This window comes from Nothoprocta perdicaria, unplaced genomic scaffold, assembly GCF_003342845.1.
Source record: "Nothoprocta perdicaria isolate Ctin4 unplaced genomic scaffold, notPer1 scaffold_107, whole genome shotgun sequence".
NCBI classification, from domain to species: domain Eukaryota; kingdom Metazoa; phylum Chordata; class Aves; order Tinamiformes; family Tinamidae; genus Nothoprocta; species Nothoprocta perdicaria.
This window is the reverse complement of record NW_020454172.1, coordinates 871781-894147: the sequence shown is the minus strand read 5'-3', so window position 1 is coordinate 894147 and position 22367 is coordinate 871781. Positions and strand designations below refer to the sequence as shown.

Genomic DNA, 22367 nt, shown 5'->3' with positions numbered 1-22367 from the left:
GACTTGTTTTTCCTTGGCAATTATCATGATACGTTTCTTTCTCAGCTGCTGTTCTCTTGTGGATTGACAAATTTGCATTTATTTTTTTTACCTGTTTAGTTTTACCAGTGCTCAGCTTGATGTTCTTCTCTTTTTCTTTTTTTGGCCATCTTTCATTTCTCGCTTTAATAGTAGATGCTCTGTGCTGGCAACAACCTCATTGCCCAGYGATAATTCCGATTGCAGTTAAGGTTTTGATACTGAAATGGATCATTTATAAAATATGCATCAGGGAGTGCCCCTTCCTAAAGATCCTTGTGTGTGTCCTGAGAGCAGGTGCAGATTAGTGGGTCGGGGAGGGCTGCAGCGCTGGCTGGGAAGCTGGACGTCGCTCCCATCTTGCCAGCGGTTTTCGTGGAAGCGGCTGCTTCATCCGTGCCCGGCCCGCGGCAGGAAAGTGCTGGTTTCCTGTGATCTTGTGTCCTTGAAAAGGAGGAAAAGGGGAGGTTGACTGATCATCCTGTGCAAGATACAGAGGGAAATGGTGGTGTAAAATCRCTGCTCTGGAGAAGCCAGTGCCTGAATGCAGCTGCCTTCGCTTGGGGCTGCCGGGGTGGGAACTGGAGCGGGACTCAGGCTGCGGAAGCGACCGGGAATCGTGGCTGTTTTGACGAAGAAATGCTGGAAAAGTCCTTGACTAAAATGCRGTGCTGATCGTGTGCTGCTGAGACTCTCCAAGCACAATTTGCAGTTGGGCTTAATTCCAGAACTGTTAATGTGAGCTGCATAAGCCAGTGAAGTGATGTAATGTGAAAGGATTTAACCCTGTATATTGTTACCCTCCTTGGAAGGAAACCCTTGTTAAATCAATGGAGCCTTCTCTCTCAGATTTAATGGATAATTATTAAAATGAAGACAAGCTGGAAGGTCCAAGGTTTTATGTAAAAACCAATGTTTTCCTGGCTGCTGAAAGAAAGAAATGCTGCTGAATCTGTCAAAGTATTGAGAGCTGCATTAGCAGACCAGCTTGAAGTGTGTGGGAATAGGGAGACAGCACAGTCTGCTGTGATTAAATCGCTGAAAAATCGGYGTTTCCTATGAGGTAACTGTGTCCTCTAAACCAGCTACCAGCTTGYGGGCAGATTGCTCCAAATTGCAGGCAAATACCCGCTCCATAAATTGCATCGAGTTGCTGATTGAGTTGAAACACTTTGAGCTTAAGAAGAGGGAAAGAACTCTTCTGATTTTTTTTATTTACTATTTAATATCCAACCACTGATGGAGGTTTGCAGTGGTTATTTATTTGTACCCAATGGAGCCCTGGTCCAGGGCACCGCTGTTTCATTGCAGTGRTACTGTCTCCATTTGTGCTTTTTATTCTTAATAAAATGATGTAAATTACTGCATTAAAAAAAAATAAAAAGAAAAGAGAAAAAAAAAAAAGACTTTTGCAGAACTTCACAATTTATGCCAATGCCAGCGGGAGTTCATGTATAGAAAAATAGAATAGTTTTCTATTAATTTAGTGCAAAAATGCAGTTGCAAGGATTACTGCTGTGTTAACATCTAGTACTTTGTCATCTTCTATTAAAGTCATTGTATTTGCTGCTGTTCGTTATGGTTTCGTCTGACCTCGTTATGGGTTTTTGTTATTCAATAAAATGGATATTTTGGATGTTTAGTTGAAGGGATTACCCTTAACAGAATAAAAAATAAATAATCTTTATTAATGGATAGTGCGAGTAAGTAAAGCACGGAGGCTTAGCGCGTGTTGCCAGAAGCACATCGGAACTGCCCCGGGGACAGGCAAGTTGCTGTGTGGTGATCCGGGGATGGAAATTTCACCATTGCTCACGTTATTGGGCTGTTTTCAAACCCAGGCCTTTCTTGTGAGGCCTGTGGACATGGAGAGTGGCTCGTTAGTTTATTCTCTGTACATCCCAAGCATTTGTCTTGGTTTTGCAAGAGCAAATACTCTAGGTTTTTATTTTTCCTTTGCTTTAAAAGTCATGTGTTTTTCTGCATATCTCCATAACTGCCTTATACTTCACCCTGGCACATCTTATTGCTCCAATCCCAAAAATGTAAGCCAAAGAGAAAAATCATTTGCATGATGGCTTATATTAAAAATAAGTGATTGATGAAATATTCTGTACAGTCTGAAATATTGAAAGTAATTCTAAACTTTTTTTCCCTTCCATCAGTTTGAAAAGTTATTTTCCTGCATTTAAGTCATTTAAACTTTACATGTTTCTTCTGTGACTGTTTTCCATGGCCAGCGTTGCTTTCTCTTTCCTTAACACCTCCTCTCTGCGTGATGTCTCTATTGCCATCTATTGATGGCAATGGAAGTATTTCTACAGACATTGGGTAGCCAAAGTAGTTATTGAACTGGATGATTTAGTGTTTTAATTTTTTTTTTTTTTTTTAGTTAATAATATTATTGACTCTTGAATTTTGAAAAAATACTGCTTATGGGAATTCACAAGACTAAACCTTATAAAAGAGAATTGGGCAAGAGCAGGGGAAAAAAAGTAGCCTTCATGTCCTTCTATTGTTGAATGTTTCTATTCAACCCTCATACCTGTAACGTGGATTATAATTCTGGCATAGAACAGTACTGAAATTGAAGGCAAGAGCAAGTCCCTTTAATTTTAGTTATTTACTCTGGTTACTTTTCCTCGTTGTCACACTGTCAATATTAATGGGATTATGAAGCTTCTAGTTCAGTGGAGCCAGAGGGAAAAGAGAATTAGGTATAAAAATAAATAAAGATGGAGAACAAATTGTCTAATACGCTAATTCTCTTTTCAGAAGTGATGATTATAATTCATGTAGCATGGTGTTATTTTATGCCAATAGTCTGTATTTATGTTAGCTTTCCTTTAACTACAGAATTTAGTATAAGTATCTAAGATAAGTCTGTAAATCATGGAAGTGGAGGCATTGAACTCTTTGTCTGATGGATGTCTTCTCCATAGGCTACAGAAAGTGAGATGGGAGATGTTGATTTAACAGGTCTTCCAGAAGCACCTGTAGACTCTGAAGATGAAGAAGAAGAAGAAGATGAAGATATTGACAGAACTTCAGACCCACTTCTCGGGCGAGATGTTGTACGAGAGTGCCTTGAGAAAGAGCCTGCAGATAAAACAGATGATGATATCGGTGAGGAAAAGAAAAACTCCATGTAAAACTACATATGGAAGTACCAGGAAGAGAAGTCTATCTAAATTTGTTTAATTCATAGTGATAAATGTATGTCCTCGTAATTATAAGTGATTGCTTCTACAGGACATTTTGCTCTAATGATACTGTTAATTGAATGCTTTTCTTCTAATACCTGAGAGAAGTTTTGTATGGAGAAACTAATAGTTTTTAAATAAGCAGCGTTTGCGATATTGAGATATCTTTAAGATATTAAGTATTGCAGTGATCCTGCCCCTTGAGAAAAGGATGGAATTAGTACCAAGGTAATTCTGACTGCCTGGAACTGTTGAATTTGGTACGTAGTACCAAAGGGAACATATTAATACGGCAGTTCAGGCATGCTTAATTTTCAACTGCAAAAAATTTAATATGAAAAAATTGCCGCAAAGTCCAACCAGAAAGTGCTATTAGCTTAACGCTAGATTTTGGCTATGCTGYACTTTTTCCCCTCTGATTACTTCTCTAAACGTTGGAAAATCATTTCATGCTATTAACAAGCTTATAATTAACCATATAGTAAAGATATTTTTAATTCTCCCAAATGTTTGAAGTGGAAGTGCTTTTCCAGTTAGCTAAATTGCTGCAGTAATAGCCAATGCCAGCACGATCAGGACGGCAGAGCTGAGCTCCCATCGCTGGTGATAAGGTGCCTCCTGGGCTTCTTTAGCCACAGGTAGTAATAGCAGCTGAGCAATTCCTTCCGTGAATTTAGCTATGAAGTTTAATATACCTGTTGAGGTACATTAAATTGTATGTGTGTTTAATCAAATTGTCAGGGTAAAGGGCGTGAGGAAGCCCTGGGCCTTGCAGGCTTCATATCTGTGTTTCTTTTGTCCGACAGAGCAATTACTGGAATTCATGCATCAGCTCCCTGCCTTCGCAAACATGACTATGTCCGTAAGAAGGGAACTTTGTTCTGTGATGATATTTGAAGTGGTCGAGCAAGCAGGAGCCATCATACTGGAAGATGGGCAAGAAGTAAGTACCACACACAACGTAACTCGAGCACCGCAGGCACTAGGTCGGCAGGGGCGCTTGGCTGTGGGGGGCTCTGAAAAAGCTGTTCCCCATCTCTGCACCTCTCCCACACCTGGAACATCAGAGAAATCTTCTTTTCTTACCCTSATCCATATCCAGCATCCACAAATTATATCCCATTCGTTTGAAAGATTCTGCTAATCCTATTAACTTTTTTCAAGACTTCAGTATGATTTAATACAGACATAAAGTAGCCTTCCATAGGTTACGTTGCAGTTGTTCAGGCTCCTGTATTAGCTGCTGTGAATGATTATTGCAAGATACCTCTCTGTCCTTTGGTTTAATAAACAAGCCAAAACAAATACCAGCAAAAAACAAAGGCCGTGGTGAGAGGAATGTGTATCCCAGCCTCTTGTCTCTGATGGTSGGTTCTCTGGGGAAGAGTGTAAGGACAGGGCAGGGGCATCATTTTAACTCCTGCACTTGAATCTTTTAGCTGAGACTTGTTCAGGAGTGGCGTGGTTGGGAGTGAGGATCATTTGGTGTGAATATTTTTTCTACAACTTCTGTTTTGATTGCAAGATTCTAATCTTTTCTCTGATGTTGACTGTTCACTTGTCCTCTTTTWATGGCTTTCTAGTTTCACTCTCACTAAACAGAGTAAATATTTCGTAGTGATTAATCCAACTGCTTCCAAAACAATCCATTTATCAGCATTACTCCCTGCAAATWAGTACTGGGAATTTGAATTTGTTCTTGTTGCAGTCATCTTTATTGCTTGCCTTGCTCTGCACCCYTTAATGAAGTAGGTACTGCAAAATATTTATATACTGTGATGCCAACAAACCTGAGACTGAGAATAAGCCTCTCTGAGAGAAGAGCCTTGAAATGTGCAGAGCGTGGAAAGTTGTTGAATGAACCTCACTCTTTGTTTCCGTTCCCTCTAGCTCGATTCTTGGTACGTTATTTTAAATGGCACAGTGGAAATCAGCTATCCTGATGGGAAGAGCGAGAGCCTCTGTATGGGCAATAGTTTTGGGATTACTCCCTCTCTGGACAAGCAGTACATGAATGGTGTGGTTAGAACCAAAGTTGATGATTGTCAGGTAAGACTACAGTTTCATACAAGTATTTCCGATTTTTAAACCTCTAATAAAAGAAATCAGGATACTGTCATCTTAAGGCATGATCTTTATTGTAGGAACAGAAAAAAAGAAGTARGTATTTGGTGGGAAAGAGGATCTGCTGACACTGAACTAGTGCTGAATTAGTTGCACGCTCTTCTAGTAGCTGTGATTTATTTCAGCCCTCTGTTCCTGAGAAAGAGGAACTTCTGCTCTGTGCCAGAGCATATGCTCATAGTCAACCCTAGTGACGCTCTGTAAGCGTGCATGACGTGCAGTAAGAGTAGTTAAACAGTGGGAATTGATATTTTCTATTTGCATATTTTCTTTTCCATATATGTAGCCCATATAGTGCAAGAAAACGGTGATAGCTCCATTTGTCTTGTGTTCATAACGTTCTCTTTGGTAGCTGGCCAGAAGAGCCTGGGGTTGGTATCAGCTGCTACTGTGGTGGTGTTGAAGCCTCCCAGAGAGGAGGTGGGGGGCTGTATTGATGCTCTGTATATTCATTAATGATCCGGTGTTGCTGGGGGTCAGTTTGTGTGTATAGCCCAGCAAGACTACTGGAGGATTCTGAACCATGTGGAAAAAAACACCCATAAAGTGGAGGAGGAAGGAGAAATTGTTATGGTGAAGGAACACAGGGAGCTGGATCGCAGCGGCACCAGGAAAGGGCACATAGTTATCAAGGTGATTTTCTTTCTTTGTTTAATTTTCCGTTCAGCTATTAAGCCTTTACTTGTTAATTAAAAAGCTAAATAAAATTTTGGGCTGAGCCTGGAACACGTGTTCAGCTCTGTCAGTCTTAGCATAATAGATTTGATTGGAAGGAATTTATATTACTATATAAATAAAGATTTATCATCCATTTAATACAGCAGGATCTGTTCAGCACATGTATTTAGGTTTTGCTTAGGGAGCACCTCATGCACCTCCTTAATCTGAAAAGGAATTTAACCATTTAATTAAAATTACGGAACACTTAATTTTTCTAGCCAGGTATTACCCATGTACAACATATGGCATAGARGGGATAGAAAGTTAAAAATCTTAAAAATCTTAAAAGTGTTTTTCTTTCTGAATTTACCATAACTGGAACTTGAAAAGAGACTATGCTGTTCATGATTTAGTGCTTGTATTTTAGCAATTCTTATTCTGTAGTAGGAAATGTCAATCACTACTTGCATTAATTTTTTAAGGCGACTCCTGAGCGGCTCATCATGCATTTAATAGAAGAGCATTCCATTGTGGATCCCACCTACATAGAGGATTTCCTCTTAACATACAGAACTTTTCTAACAAGCCCCTTAGAAGTTGGGAATAAGCTGCTGGAGTGGTTCAAAGTGGACAGCCTCAGGGATAAGGTTTGTTGCAAACTAAGAGATCAGTAGTTTGTAGTGACAATGTGTGTATGTGTATATATATTTATATAAAGTAAAATTATACTGCAGCTATTTTGATATATTTTAAAGCACAGTATTTTTCTGTAGTACGAAGAAATGTTCCTTCATGTTGTTGTATGCATATAGTGAATTGTTCAAAATTATGTCAAAATTATGTTCAAAATTATGTCAAAATTTTTGTTTGTTTGTTTTGGTATTTAGTTTTGAAATGCAAATGTCTTTCTCTGAACTCCTTTTTTTTTGCCAGAAAGTTAGGGGAATTAAGTAGCTGTGACTTCTTGGGCATTTCGGCTTTGTTCTCACAGCAGCATGGTGTTGGTCATGCATAATTTTCTTTTTTTGAAAAGCTGGGGCTTTTCACTGCATTGAGCCCGCTTTATTTGGGCTTCTTCTCGCAAACTGAAGTAAACTGTGCTTGAGGCAGGTGCAATTGATTTAAAAAAAAAAAAAAAAACCTCCTTTAAGCAGGACCAAGTTCAGCTCTGTGCGAATATATGCATACACAAGGGAAGTTTCCATGGTTTGGAACTTCCCCCACATAAAAACTGGTAAGAAATATGACAGTAAAACTGTTAGCCAGCAGTTTTATATGTCCTAGCTTTGAGCTGAAGGAAACTCAGTGGACTGTCGTAACASTTAATGCACTGAAAATTGTCTGGGACCTTATAGTTACTGCTCCTCTTATTCTTATTTAAGAATATTCTCTTACTTAAGCATCTACTGCTTTTTTCTAATATTCTAATTTCTTGTATTCTTAAGTTAGAAAAGACAGTGTAGTTCCAGGTAAAACATTTTGCTTAAATTCTAGATGATTTAAATGAATAATTTACCAGTAGGGAAATCTAGGAACTGAAGTGCTTTGGAGGCATTTTCTATCTTTGCATCAAATTGGCTATTTAGCACTGTTTTTTTTACCAGCTTAGCTATGAGACACCTTGATTTCCACCCAGGTAATTAGTGGTATATTGGGTAATATTTTTAACAAGTTGAAGTTCAGCACTTTGTATGCAGGGAAGAAGGGGAAGGAAAAAAAAATCTGTCTTGGCAAATAAAACTGGAAGTTATTTTTAGAAGAGAGAAACTGCCATAGATAAGCATTTTTGTATAACATGGATGGATAGAGTAGCTGGCAGACTGCCTCTATTATGAATGGTAAAGTAATTCTGCAGCACGTATGAAGGCAGCCAGAAAATTTAACTGGCTTACAAGATAATTTTTTATTATCACAATATATTTCCTAGAAGTTTCCTGAAGTCTGTATGCCTCAGACCTTTGAGACACTTCAAAAAAGATGCATTTAAGTGACATGAAGGAAAGGATAATTGGTGATAGATTTGTGTACCTGGAGGCACCAGGTGATACCACCAATTTCTTGTTGCTACTATTGTGTTTTTGTRATTTATTAAACTGCAATTACAGTGAAAGCCAAAAGTCTATTTCAGATATAAATGACTRTTAAATTTGAAAGGCTTAATCTAGAAAAAGAACAGAATGATGATTATTGCCCATTGAACAGATTCATGTATCGCAAACATTTTGTCCTATTCTTATATTCTTATTTACTTATAGATTAAAACATAAAGAAGAAGAAACACAGATATCTTTATATAAATCTTTTTTCACAGGTTACCAGAGTGGTATTACTGTGGGTGAACAACCATTTTAATGACTTTGAAGGCGATCCTGCTATGACCCGATTTCTGGAAGAATTTGAAAAAAACTTAGAAAATACGGTGAGACCCTAAAAGACCAACTGGCTTTGTGCTGCCAGGCATTTTTACTTATAACTTGTGTGTTACMAGGAAATAAAATATTGTAGTGTCTAAGAAAGCCATTTACAGGTGACTTCTTACATGGTTATRTTTGTTTTTAAATACACACTTGAATACAAAGCCCAGGTAAAGTGGCACATGTGGCCCTCATTGACGTGTCTTGGTATTACTGYGGAAGGGGTAAGGTTTATTTAGTAGGATTTACAGAATCACAGAATTTAGACACACATTAAAATACTTGGGATCGTAAGTTCTTTTTCTATCCCCCTTTCTTCCTCTCGCCTGTTTTTCCATTTCTAGTAAAATGAACATTACMTTCATTTTGTGTGTCTTCTGGGTTACAGAAGATGAAAGGACATCTCAGACTGCTGAATATTGCTTGTGCTGCCAAAGCGAAATGGAGACAAATTACCCTGCAGAAACCTTCCAGAGACTCACCACTCTTCTTCAGCCTCCTCGGAGGAAGTGATAAAGGTTTTGGTATCTTTGTAGAGACTGTGGAAGCGGGCAGTAAAGCAGCAGAAGCTGGACTTAAGCGTGGTGATCAGGTAAAAAGAAAATATATTGAACTCTTACTTTAATAAAAAAAAAATTCTTAACAAGCTTTGGTTAATTTAGGAAACGTTCTTGAAGGAGGTTTAGTTAGTTGAAGTTGTTAAACTGTTCTGTGTATTTGCTTAGTAGAGGCACTGACTCTCATCTCGCAGTTTGCTGATGCTGGGGGCAGTGACAGTTCACACCAGCTGAGGATCTGGCCTTTGATTCTAGTGTCAGTTCTACAGCTCCTGGTGCAGTCCAGTTTTGTTTAAGGTGCACTTCCTAATTGCAAGAATGTCAAGCTATCACGTGATAAATTTGGCTAAAAAAATTGACAGGTAGAAATGCAGTTCTTCACGTACTTAAAGGTTATATAACTTCGTAGAAGTGATTAAAACATTCATTTTGCAAGGAATGCTTTCATGCTGCAGGTCTTATAAAGGTGATCCAGTTTCTGGAARTGTTCCTTCTTGTGCCTGTACTATCACATTAGTATTTGTAAGTCTATCATAAATAGTTGTCCTCCTAATAGTTCCATTTTTATTTCTTCTAAAAGATAATGGAAGTAAATGGACAGAATTTTGAGAACATCACATTTGCAAAAGCTCTGGAAATCCTAAGGAACAATACACATCTCTCCATTACTGTCAAAACAAACATTTTTGGTGAGTGAACTTTATTATATGTATGTATATATATGATTTTGTGTGTATGAAGTTGAAGAGAAGTACCCAGGCTTTCTAACCGTGGCCCAGGGATACCAGCTTCCTTTCGACTATTCTAGGAGGAAAAAATTGCACCCAGGTGCCCTAGTGGAGCCTCCTTGTGCTGGATCTACCCGTGCGTGCCAAGGAGGACACRCGGGGTGGCCCCACGCCAGCACAGACAGTGCCCTGCTCCCCACARACCCTCCCAGGGCTGTTCAGGCAGCTTTGCTGTCCCCTCTTGCGATGGGGCTGAAACGGAGCCAAGGGATGGGGGCCAAAATCTTTTGCCAAGAAACAGCGAAAATGTAAAATCTGGCTTGCGTAGAACTTTTTATAATGGCTGTGAGAATGATAGGAGAAATTGCCTTTAGGTCTGAAATAGAAAATGGGATATAAAAAGTGGTATGATGTATAAATGTTGGCTTTTAATTGTCAATGTGAATATAAACACATAAATACCTCTTTAAAATCTCAGTCAAACCATCTGCTCTTTTTCCATAATCCTGTTGAGGCAGGAAAACAACCATAGCTACAGAAAGAACAAGGCTCTGTCTGCAAGACAGATTCTTTCTTTCTGCCTGTATCTGAGACCTTCTGATGGYCACGCATTTAGCCTCTTCTTCCAGTTACCTGCCCTTGTTCCCTGTTGACTTTTCTTTATTTAGCTCCAATTTTCTGCTTTTTGCTAGGTGAAGATGAGCTGTTTCAAGATCTCTGCAGTTGTTTATTATAACAACCTAATATCCTAATTTCAAATGAATATGAAATAGTGTTAATCTGTGATCTAGACTAGTATGAAATAACATAAGTCAAAGCTATAACTGAGACAGTGATAGTTTGCACGTTTTGCTTAATATAAGCAATGTGCTTTTATGAGTGGATTGTGAGCTCTCTTCCTGCTCACTGTTATAATTTCAAGATGATTTCTCAGATGGATCATAAAGAATTCGCTCTGAGTTTTTTTCAACAGCAGTATTTACTATTATGTCTTTTAACTGACTGCTGAGTACCTCATGTTGGCAGTGAACAGTCCCTGTTCTTATATTTGAATTTGTGCTGAGAAAGATCTTAATCTAGAAAGAAACTCAAATAACATAAATATTACTTTTAATAAATACATTAAGCTGATTGATGTGAATGTAATACCGACTGCATTGAGTGAGCATAGCTTTACTGAATTTGCTGTAAAATTTATTAATTTTGAAAGTAGCTGGAAGAGCCCAACTATGTAGAACGTTTATTTTCATTGAACATGTAGAGTTTTTGCCTGTGAACCTAATAGCACAACCCTTGCGTGGGAAAAGACTCCTACCCATAAAATCTAAATTAAAACATAACATGCTGGCTAGTTTGCATCTTGCTGGCTTCTTTTTTTCTGGAGGTGTATGGGAAACAAAGAGTTGGGAAGAGGAAAGTGCTGTGTAAGTTTTGACAGTGTGAAGGGAAATCACTGTGTTTGCATCTTCTCTTACAGTGTTCAAAGAGCTGCTTTGCAGGATAGGACAAGAAAAGAACGGCATCCCCCATATTCCCAAAATTGCAGAGAAGAAAAACAACCGTTACTCCATCCCAGATATGCCTGGAGATGTGGAGCAGATGTTTCCACGTGAAAAAGCAAACAAGAAAATCAAAGCTAACACTGTATCTGGTGGGAGAAACAGAATCAGGAAAATTTTAGACAAGACACGCTTCAGCATCTTGCCTCCAAAACTGTTCAGGTATGTCAGACTCTCCTGGCAAAACAGTAATTCTTTTCCTTTTAAACTGCTACATTGCTGCTTAGTATCTTCACACCAAGGTATTTTTTTTCCTCCCAGTGAACRCTTTCAAATCTGCTTTTCTCTGCCCATGCTCTTAAAGCCTGGCTCCAATGTGCAATTAAACCACCCCAGCGCTGTTGTGTTTCCCCCTTTCCCTCGTGCTGGGGTGCTCGTGAGGAGCTGGCTGCACATGACACATTGTGGCCTGTTTTGCAGCGACGGCAGCGTGAGCCAGTCGCAGGACGACAGCATCGTGGGCACGCGCCAGTGCCGGCACAGCCTGGCCATCATGCCCATTCCTGGCACGCTCTCGTCCAGCAGCCCGGACCTGCTGCAGCCTACAACGAGCATTCTGGATTTCTCTAACCCTTCAGGTAAAACTGCACCGCGAGCTTGATTTATATGATAACTCTAATTAAGAGGCAGCTGCTTGAGGAGGGAAGTTGCATTTTTTACCAGCTGCAAACATGCTGAATGTAGTTATGTATTTATCCCAAATGTATTTATCCCATGACCTTAAAAGCTCCAAACTTGGAGACTTACTAAAAGCATAAACTGCCCAAAATTTCACCTGCTATTTTGGCCTCTTTCTGTAATCTCACAAAGAAAAGAAACCTGCCACCGAAAGTGGCTTTTGATCACTGGAGTTTACCAGAGCTCCAGTGGAAGAGGGTTGCCCTTGTCTGCCCCTTTCTCTCTGTATCATCCCATCCCAAAACCGGYTCTGCTGAGGACTTGATTTGTCCACCCATCATCTTTAAATTTATATTTCAAGCAGCATTGTGGGTATCATAGGACCACTGTGGCTACCAAGGTACCAACGTTAACGCCGCCTGTATTACAAGCATTAGGCTTCTTCGTTGTATTTCTGTAAAGAAATAACTTTTTAGATTTATGGTCTTGTTTTTCCATTGCTGCTACTGTAGGAAGAACATTAATGGAGTGGCTGCAGGAGGTATTAGTTATATGCAGCTGCCTGTAAACATGTCAAGTCAGAATCATGTTTCTCTGTTGCAAGTTGTGTGCATAATTATATATTCTGTAAACTGCCTTGTGGCTAAGACTTAYCCTTATGTAAACTTGCATATTTTCCCCAAAAAGGGATGTGCACAAATATATCCTGTTTGATTCATAAATATTCATGACAAATGAATTCCTTTTTTTGCTGCAAATATGTTTTCTTGTTGTTTGTATGAGAGCTACACACATGGTCTCTAAGAATCTTCCCTGAAAATTTCTGCAGTTTGCTGCATAATTTTGAGCTATGAATAATTAGTCTTTTTTACCTCTACTCTATTAAGTTCACTGTAACAAATATGCATCTTTTTGGCATATTTGGCATGTCAAAAATTTTTGACAGTGTATTGCATACTCTTGTTAAGTTTTATAAATACCTAAATCTGGATTTAGTGTTGACACCAATTTTTTCCTTTTTTTTTTTTCCCCCTGCCTGCAGCTGTTGGGTTTTACTGTAAGTATCTTGATGTATAGCATCTTGGAAACCTTAATATTGCATGTCTTGCCTGTTAAACCTAACACATTTTTGTACACTTTATTGACACAGTTGTTACTGTTTGGCATTACAAAGTGAGTGCCCTGTAAACATTCCCTTAAAATACATCCGTGGGCTTCCTTGTGGCTGCTCTGATCTCATGACAGTGCTGCACTGAGGTCCAGGCTGTTGACGTGCTGAATATTCTTTGGAAAGTTACTTTAGTACTCAGCTCCCTTCAAGGGAATGAAATTACTTATATCCCATTTATAGAAACTGATGTTTTTGATGGCAAGAGTTGGAGGTTTAGTTTGCTCTTCTGTTGGACTGTGCGTAACTTAAATTTTGTGCATGCTGYCTGGAAATGTCCACCTCGGCTTTGCAGCCACACACCAAATGATGACTAGGGAAGTAATTTTTATTCATATTTACATGCTTAAAACAGAAATACCATAAATGCAGTTGTGTACTGGTAACATTTTCTATCATCTGTCACTCAGAAGTTGCAGTAAATTTTGTTTGCGAAGCGACATTTCACATACATTTGAATCGCACCCRGTAGTATTTTTGCCAGTACAGGCACCCTGGTGTGCAGACGAGCGGGGAGCTGGTCTAGCAGCAGGGCTGGCTCCACCTGGGGAAGATGGGGACCTTGCTGTCCTGTCCCCAAGGCTCCATGTGTCCTGCACAGTCTGTGGGCAGCCTGGAAKGGAAGCTCTGTTCCTCCACGCATGGATGTGGTGCTTCTCATCACCGATATTCAAGCTCCATCTAGTAACAGCAGGAGGGGCTGTTATCCCAGCGAGGCCTTGGAGATGGAAGTGGGCAGCTCTGATGCAGGAATGAAGGGCACATTGGCCTCGGAGACAGGATTTGGAGGAGCTTTAGGCTCTGGGGCTGTTAGGATGGAGGCTCCATGAGAGYTGCCGTCCAACATCGCTCCTCTATGTGGCCTTCCCGGCCTGCCCGGGCTTGGTCTTCAGGCATCAAGGAGGGGGGATAAACAAACAAAGAAAATCCACTGCGTTCCCTTGAATTTAATTAACAGGGTGCTTTTGACCTTGTTTTTTTTCCAGTCAACGTCGCTTTGAAAGTCGAGCATTATATAATAGGAACAAAGTGAATTATCGCAAGCATCAAGCCGTAAAGTAAACACGTTTGATGCATGAGATAATATATTTATATTATCTGCTCTAATCTGCCTCAGATAAAGCTGTTTTCTGAGTAAATCCGTATTTTTCTACATGAAATGCGTTATAAATGAGCACTCTAGCAAGAGCTGTGTGCTGGCAGCAKCTCGGCCCCTTGGGTTAGGGAGGCCGGTGGTGGGGATGGCAGGTGGGTTGGTGCAGGGCAGACCACGCAGTGCCACCACGCGGGGACACGGAGGAGCGGCCTGGCCCCTCGGATCCCTCAGCAGGCAAACRTGCTTCCAAAAATTCCGAGAGGCGCCAAAAATGTGCGGAATAATCATGTGATGGTGTCCTGGTGACATGCCTGTAACATGAATGCCTTTGCTTTCATCACGGCCATGGTGTAATACGCAGGTGAGCTCTGTGTGAAAGCACGGAGAGAAGAAAAGAATCTTGTTTCATTTGCAGCCGAGGGAAAAGACTGGGTATTTTAATGAATATTTATAGGCGTTTATCAAGTCCAGCATGGTTTTTTTTTTTTTTTTTTTTTTTTGTCTTGCTTGCTGGTTTTTGTTTTCTGGCTGTCAGGCAATGCAGTAAATGACCTTGTGCGTTTTCAGGGAAAAGCAACTTTGTACTTTAAAGACATTCGTCTGTTGTTTTAGATATTCCGGATCAAGTAATCCGAGTTTTCAAAGCGGACCAGCAGAGCTGCTACATTATCATCAGCAAGGACACTACAGCCAAGGAGGTGGTGAGCCACGCGGTGCACGAGTTCAACCTGACGGGAGCCCCGGACACCTACTCGCTCTGCGAGGTCTCCGTGAGCCCCGAGGGGGTCATCAAGCAACGGAGGCTTCCCGACCAGTTCTCCAAGCTTGCAGACAGGATTCAGCTCAACGGGCGGTAAATGCACCCTGATTTTAAGCGCGTTTTGCATTTATTTGACTCGGCCTTTTAGGATTGAAACATAAGCATGGGGGAGCGATTCCTTCTAAATTAAGATAGGAGCAAAACRCTTGGATATGCTTCTGGAGGCTGGCTGAAGGGGCTGGAGCAACACCTGACTTCTCCTAAATGCCTGTAGCTGTGAAAACATCCATCTATTGAGCCACGAATTAGCAAGGGAGCCTTCCCAGAGCACAGCAATCCTTACAGTGCGTTTGTGGGAGGCTCTTAAATAGCTGCATTCCTCCCTGGGAACACAAATGGGAGTTTCCTGACAGATGCATTTGCTGGGAATTCCAGGGTTACACACAGCTCCGGAGAGGGAGCGAGGACAACTGGCTGTTAGAAAAATAGGCAAATAAATCCAGTGATTCATTTCTCACTCTTTTCTATTTCCCTTCCACTGTAAAATAAACTTCCCCAAACCTACCCCAAGCTCACTTAATGACAATGAAATTCAGCAGATCAGCATAATGTATGTAGTAGCTTGCTCTTGGAAATATTTTTTTTCTGACAGTTTCCATATGTACTTTGTGATTAAAAGATACAAGTAATTTCTTTCTCTGTGATACAGTATTGTAGTGAACTGATACTAACCTGAGATAAATTCTTTTCTTTTTATGTGAGCTGCTACAAATGTTTTCTGAAAACTGAAGTGCTTCCATTTTATCTGATGACCTGATACATGCTGGAAGGGCTTATTAAGTAAAAAATTCTTTAGTTCTCTTTTCTAGGCAACAAAGAGAATTTGAGAGGAATAGACTTTGCTGTATTTAAGTGATCTGCTTTAGACCATGAAAATGAATTTTCCAGATACCTTTTCATTTGCTGAATATTGTGTATTTCATATATATATTAATATGCCACACTAAATTTATATGAGAAACGGAGAAATACATTAACGACAGATTTCAAACATTTCTCAAAGCTAATGCATGCTTAAAATGGTCTTTCACTGCTGAAGTAACAAAAGGATAAGTAACTGACCTTTCTCTGAAGGTGAAAGCTACTGCGTGTTAGAGTACTGAATAGAAAATAGTATTAACAGAGAGGCAGAAAAGATCAAAATGGCTTTGAAATGATGGAAAAGTGTTTTTCCTTAGATAGCGATGGCATTTTATGCTAAAGTACAGGGTTATGCTGTCTGTTCTTATGTCTGTTGTTGCCCCTCGCTCCATGTTGTCACCCAGAAGAGCTCTTGTGTATGAACCTTGATGGTGCCAAAAGCAACCAAGTTCCCTGGTGTCATTAAATGTGGGTGTGCTCTGCAGCCCTCAGAACTCTGTCCCTAATGTCTTGTTAYGATGCAATTGATCTTTAGGTATTACCTGAAAAACAACATGGAGACGGAGACGCTCTGCTCSGATGAGGATGCTCAGGAGTTGCTGAGAGAGAGCCAAATTTCCCTCCTGCAGCTCAGCACCATTGAGGTTGCCACGCAGCTTTCCATGAGGGACTTTGAACTGTTTCGGAATATTGAGCCCACGGAGTACATTGATGACCTTTATAAGCTGGACTCCAAAACAGGAAACGCTCGCCTAAAACAGTTTGAGGATGTCATAAATCAAGAGACCTTCTGGGTTGCCATGGAAATTTTAGCAGAGCCCAACCAACTCAAGAGAATGAAGATTATTAAGCATTTCATTAAAATTGCCCTCCACTGTCGAGAATGCAAGAATTTCAATTCCATGTTTGCGGTTATCAGGTGAAGTATTTCCCGATAMTTTTGTTTTTCTGCCCTTTGTACAAAATAGCTCATTGGTCTTCCCAGAGATGCTCAAAGAAAGCCAGTTTTCCTTAACTGTAAGAAAGGCAATTGTAAACAGCCATGCAAAATCAACCTGAAAGTGTGTGTTAGCCATTGTGAATCCAGGAAGATTTTCGGGAAGCAGATCTGACCTTGCTTTTATTAGCACATGCTGCAGGGTAGAATGCCCTTTGCAGCTACAGAAACTTTACAATCCTTGCAAACCTCACCGAGCTGACTCGGTGAAAAATTATGATAGGGAGGCTGGATATATTCAGTTAGATTTCTAATTTATATCCAGYTAAATCTAGGTATATTTTTACATTTTGAGTGTCTTAATGAGAATGATGATACAATAATAAATTTTTGGCATATCTATTACTTTAATTTTCAGTCTGCCGATACTTGTTTACAAATACTATGTTTGCTCTTAAGTCTTTTCACTTCTGTTTGTGATCTACTGTTTACTCTTCTCACTTGCTGCTCTAATTATATAAATTAACTCATTAATTTTTCATTGCTTTTCTCCTTAGCTTGGTATAGATTTTTATGGGAATGAACTGGGACAAAAGTTAGGTGGGCAGCAGCACTGTGCTGCAGGCAGATGGCACTGGCAGGTTAACTTGCAGTTTGAGCTGGGAAGCAGCCCTGCTCTCTAGGCTCTCGTTTCTGCTTGCTCATGAGAGTGGGCAGAGTGGTGTATCGTGATGAGCTTGCTTGCAGTCTGGCATTGCCCTAGCCTTGAGCTTAACCTTGTGAAAACTATTTTTAATCTTTAAAAACACTAAWTAACTCTTCCCCGCTTTCTGAAATGCAGGGATCCCTTCAACAGCTACTAATGAAATATATCTGTTTTGCAGCGGGTTAAATCTAGCACCAGTAGCACGTCTCAGGGGTACGTGGGAAAAGCTACCAAGCAAGTATGAAAAGCACCTCAGAGACCTTCAAGATCTTTTTGATCCATCTAGAAACATGGCAAAATACCGCAACATCCTCAGCAGTCAGAGCATGCAGCCTCCAATTATTCCCCTCTTCCCTGTTGTCAAGAAGGATATTACATTTCTACACGAAGGTAATGTCGAGCACGGAGAAATAATAAACCAAGCACTGAGTCTGTTTAGGGCCTTGCTTTAGCACTCTGTGATCCAGCAAGTGACTAAAGGGAAGCTGCCACCAGGGTGGTGCGTTTGCTATGTCTTTTGTAGGAGTAAAAAGAAAGATAATCCTGAATGTGTAACAGAAGAGACTGATCCTAGACAAAAATAAAAATTTTTAAAAAGGTGCATATTTTAAATTATTTACAAGCAGTGTTTAAATTCCATCAAAGATATGGATGGTAGAAAAGTGAGTGCGCAAACTAGAGCTTAGACTGCTTCAAATACATTTCTGTTGCAAAATCTTGAAGCCACAGTGTTTCTAAGCTTAGTTCTATGTTGTGGCTTTCAGAGAGCTACAATGATCTAACACCTCCTACTCCTGCTTTCAGCATTTTCTTTTTAAAAAAAAAGCTTGATTTTTTTTTTTCTTTTACACAAAGTCATGCTCACAATTGGTTAAAGTTATGTTTTTCTAAGTATGACAAATTCTTGGCTATGATATTTCAAAGCCTTGAACTAACTTCAGATTATGACTGCTATTGATACCAGTTCTATATTTATCCTTAAAATCCATGGCAATGAATTTGGGCAGAATTCCCTTACTTCTTCCCCTTGCTAGATGAGCAGGGGAAAGCTGTAGAGGTGAGTGGGCCCGGCTGGTATCTGTATTTTGTCATGATGCCATTTGCTCATTTACTCCTGTTTTAATTAAAACAGCCTTGGGAGTGTCAGTGAGTAGCAGGGAAGCTATTGTGGGGGACTAGTAACATTAGTTAAAAAAAAAAAAATGTTTTTTTCTTATTTCTTTTTGGTACATGTTTAAATTCTGCAGGAAACGATTCCAAGGTGGATGGCCTGGTGAACTTTGAGAAGCTGCGGATGATCGCCAAGGAGATCCGCCAGGTGGTGAGGATGACCTCGGCGAACATGGACCCGGCCGTGATGTTCAGGCAAAGGTGCGCGAGGGCAGAGCCCCGGCAGCCACGGGGGCTCTCGTGGGTGGCGACCTGCCCGTGTGTGTGTGCGTAAACACATCAGTATTTCACCGTGTGATCTAGTGTTAATGTTGAGCAGCAGAATGGAAGTCGTTATCAAATTACAGAAATACCGTCAGTGCTTCTAAAATTTGCTTTTAATGACCACTAAASCAATTTGCTGGTTTAAAAAGCAAAGGAAAACAGGCTTTAGCTTTAACACTTTGTATTTTTGCTAAATAAAACAKCAGTGTCAGAGTTTCAGGAGAGATGTAAGGGCTAGAGGGACATCATACRTAAAGATCTTTAAACCACCCATGTATCAATCAGGAGTGTTGCTATTAAAGCAATCTCTGGCAACACGAAAGAGAGTCACAAGAATATTTTTGTTTTTATCTTGCTTCGTGTCCAGCACAACTCAGTGCAGCGGCTTTGTGGGCCCGSGGGGCTGCGGCTGCAATACGAGCACGGGCTCCTGCACCGTGTGTGCCGAGGCCGGAGCCCCTAGATCCCCGTGGCAGGTTGGTGCAGTCGGGGCGAGCTCGGCACGAGCCCCCGGGCAGCCTCTGTGCCCCCTGCAATGGGCAGCTGGTGCCGGAGGCCTTGGCCTCTGTCCTGCTCTGCGTCACCGCAAAGCCCCAGTCAGAAATGACAGAGCCCTGCTCCTCCTGTAAAGCCCATYCGCAGCTTTCAAAGTGAGATACTGTTGTATTTGACCTGGCAAATTCCCTGTTTAATATAAAAAGATAAAGCTAATTATTTGATAATTCGAGTAAGTTAGTTAAGTCCTAACTGCTTTACAGAAATGGTGGCATTATCAGATGAAATCTTTCTGTAAATACATCTCCCAGATACCCTTTACCGTTATAGACCCAATGAGCTCCAGTCATTAAAGGAACTGAAAGCTGAATAAATAGCTTACCTTTAGTATGTTTTTCAGAATTACAGCACACATTTTAATGGCCTGAAGCGTACGTGCTGACGTAAAATACTTAGCTAATATTAGCAATAGTGCCAAAGATTAAAAGAAAATCATTCTGTGTTTTCACATCATTTATATTCATTTTCATTGCCTCTGGTGTTTGATCTATCAGTTTGTGTGTGACAAGCTACCAATAAAATCTTTTTTGAAGAAGACTAAAAATGAACAAGAAAAGAGGTTTTAGTGGCAACATGAGCCTTGCTAGCAAGTTCATTACTAATTAATATAGGGCATCTAGCTTTTCAGTGTATTTTTAGCAAACGGCTTGTTTTCCAGCAAGCAATCAAGAGGGGAAAAAAAGATCATAAACTTGAATACTGATGATGATTTCTCAGATATGTTCTGTGACTTAATGCATAGAATAAATTACTTTAATTATATCTTCTGCAATATGAAGAAGTTAAACTTTCACTCTGCCAAGTCAAATCTGACTTATGCAAAATAAYTAACAAGAAAATTAAAAATTGTTTTGGTTTGTAAATGTATAGGTTGAACTTGAGAAATGAAGGAAAAAAAAAAACTGATAGATTTTCTCCATGTCCAAGTTCTGTAGCGAGTCCTGCCCTTGCATTCCATTAAAGCACCGTGTTGTTGTTTGAGAAGAATTTTGCTGTATAGAAAATTTTCTTTTCTGTTCTTTCCTGTCTACATCTTTCTTCCTGACTCTCAACTGTTTTATTTTTTCCTGTGCTTTTCTGTTCAAATACATGCTTCAATGTATATGGCTCTTGCTTACAGGAAGAAGAGGTGGAGAAGTTTGGGGTAAGTGTAGAGATGAATGCAACTAAGATAAATAAAGATTATGCAACTCTTAACATACTGCATCCTCCTTTTTAGTGCATGCACCTGAAATACAGCATGCATTTTATTAACCCTGCAATACATATTTTTTTGAAAAACAGGAGTAAGTGGTTTCAGTCAACTTCATACTGCAGCTGTACAGATTTTTGAGTTGCTTTTCTGTGTTAGATAAGTTGCTTACATTTTGGCTTCATTAAAATAAACTGTTTTATTGGAAGACAGACCATTTCTGGAAACAAATAATTTCCTTTCCGATGTGTGTCTGAAAAGTTTAAGCCAGGATGCGTACACCAAACTCCTCAGCAATTTCCTGGGATTTTAATTGCACAAGAGCTGAGGACCAGAATGACCACAAATGAGCGCGAGAGGATGGGCTAATGCAGCTGCTCACGAAAATACTTTGCAATGGCAGTGATTAGCTGACAGTGAAGCCATATTTAATATGTTTTTGTGTATTTAATACACATATTGCCTATTTAATACACATATTTAATGTGTATTTGGGGTTTTGCCCAATGACAGCCCAGCCACCTTTGCACTTCCAGACTCAGCTTGTTTGGGTGCTGTGCACGTGTGGTGAAAGGCAGCCCAGCTCAGTGTGTGGGCAGTGTCAGTCCAGAGCAATACCCTGTTCCCTTATAAACTAGATATTAGCGTTGTGCTTGTCCATAGCACATACAAGGACCCTCCTGTTCGAGAGCTGTCCATACCGCCATGTGCTACTCTTTACCTGTAACAGCATTCGTGTTTATTTTTAAGCTATGCAATTCTGCACTAAGTGTCTTTCCTTTTTTCCTTTTTTTGACTTTATTTAAGCTTTGTAAATATGTCAGGTAGCTCTTTTCCACTCTTTAGTTCTAATACTTGACATTGATAAATATTTTTATGCAGAATTTAGCTTCTTAAAACTGATTCCTTTGAATGCTTACAAAAAGCTTGAAATAATAGTTTTCCTGATTCTTTTCCATCAGATTTTACTTACAAATTTAATTTATCAAACAAATAAATATGGGTTAGAAGCAGTACATCTGTCGTGACTTGACAGTCAAAATGGAAGAGATGGGTATATTTGAGCTATATCAAGACCAGCCCTTTGGGCACTGAGGACTAAAATGAGGAAAAATAAAAATGACTGCTGCATAGCAATTAATATAAGTAAAACAAATTGATTTACCTGGTTTTGGTTCAGTTGCAATAGAGCTGGCAGCGTAAAATGAGAGCATTCAGAAGTGTTGGTCGTGTTCTTTCATGGGTACAAGCCTGTTCAAATCTGAACATAYGTAACATACGTTGTCACTGTCTCCATGACCTGTGTTTGGGATGCTTCATGAGCAATTAATCTCTTGTACATGTTTTTAGTTAACTGGAGAAAGGAATTAAGTGCATAATAACACTTTGCATATGTAAGATAGGCTTTTCTCTTGCTTGACTGTTAGGAGAAGTTCAATGTGCCAAGAGGGTGATGCTGGTTGCTCTCTTCTGTGGTCAGTGGAACCGCAAGAAGTKCTGCTCTGACCCACGTGGTGGGTCACAAATTGCTTAAACTGAGAGGCCCAAAGTGAGCGAACAGGTCTGCAATTGCAGTCTGCAGTGGGCATAATAGTGTGGGTTTGCACAGGGAGATGAACGTTCATTAGCAGAGCTAGATGGGGGCAGTTACGTAGCTCTGTGCCTCGTTCTTGCTACTTCTACACTTTCATGAGCAATTCTTGGCCTTGACTCAAAA

At 40.0% G+C, this 22367-nt stretch overlaps 1 protein-coding gene across 5 annotated transcripts in view; it reads left to right on the top strand.

Moving 5' to 3' along the window:
- The window catches only part of RAPGEF6 (Rap guanine nucleotide exchange factor 6), a 99687-nt gene that overhangs the window by 62046 nt on the left and 15274 nt on the right, over positions 1-22367 (top strand). For 2 of the 5 annotated variants that reach the window (XM_026045276.1, XM_026045301.1), the window contains 15 exons: positions 2961-3144; positions 4028-4164; positions 5112-5270; positions 5826-5978; positions 6488-6652; positions 8317-8424; positions 8808-9011; positions 9557-9665; positions 11182-11425; positions 11684-11841; positions 14758-14998; positions 16362-16745; positions 17648-17859; positions 18717-18840; positions 20579-20602. In XM_026045276.1, the coding sequence (XP_025901061.1) occupies positions 2961-3144; positions 4028-4164; positions 5112-5270; positions 5826-5978; positions 6488-6652; positions 8317-8424; positions 8808-9011; positions 9557-9665; positions 11182-11425; positions 11684-11841; positions 14758-14998; positions 16362-16745; positions 17648-17859; positions 18717-18840; positions 20579-20602 (2606 nt within the window). Of the gene's footprint in view, positions 1-2960; positions 3145-4027; positions 4165-5111; positions 5271-5825; positions 5979-6487; positions 6653-8316; positions 8425-8807; positions 9012-9556; positions 9666-11181; positions 11426-11683; positions 11842-12923; positions 12939-14757; positions 14999-16361; positions 16746-17647; positions 17860-18716; positions 18841-20578; positions 20603-22367 lie in introns of all 5 variants that reach the window. The other 3 variants (XM_026045267.1, XM_026045284.1, XM_026045292.1) reach the window with 3 other exon arrangements.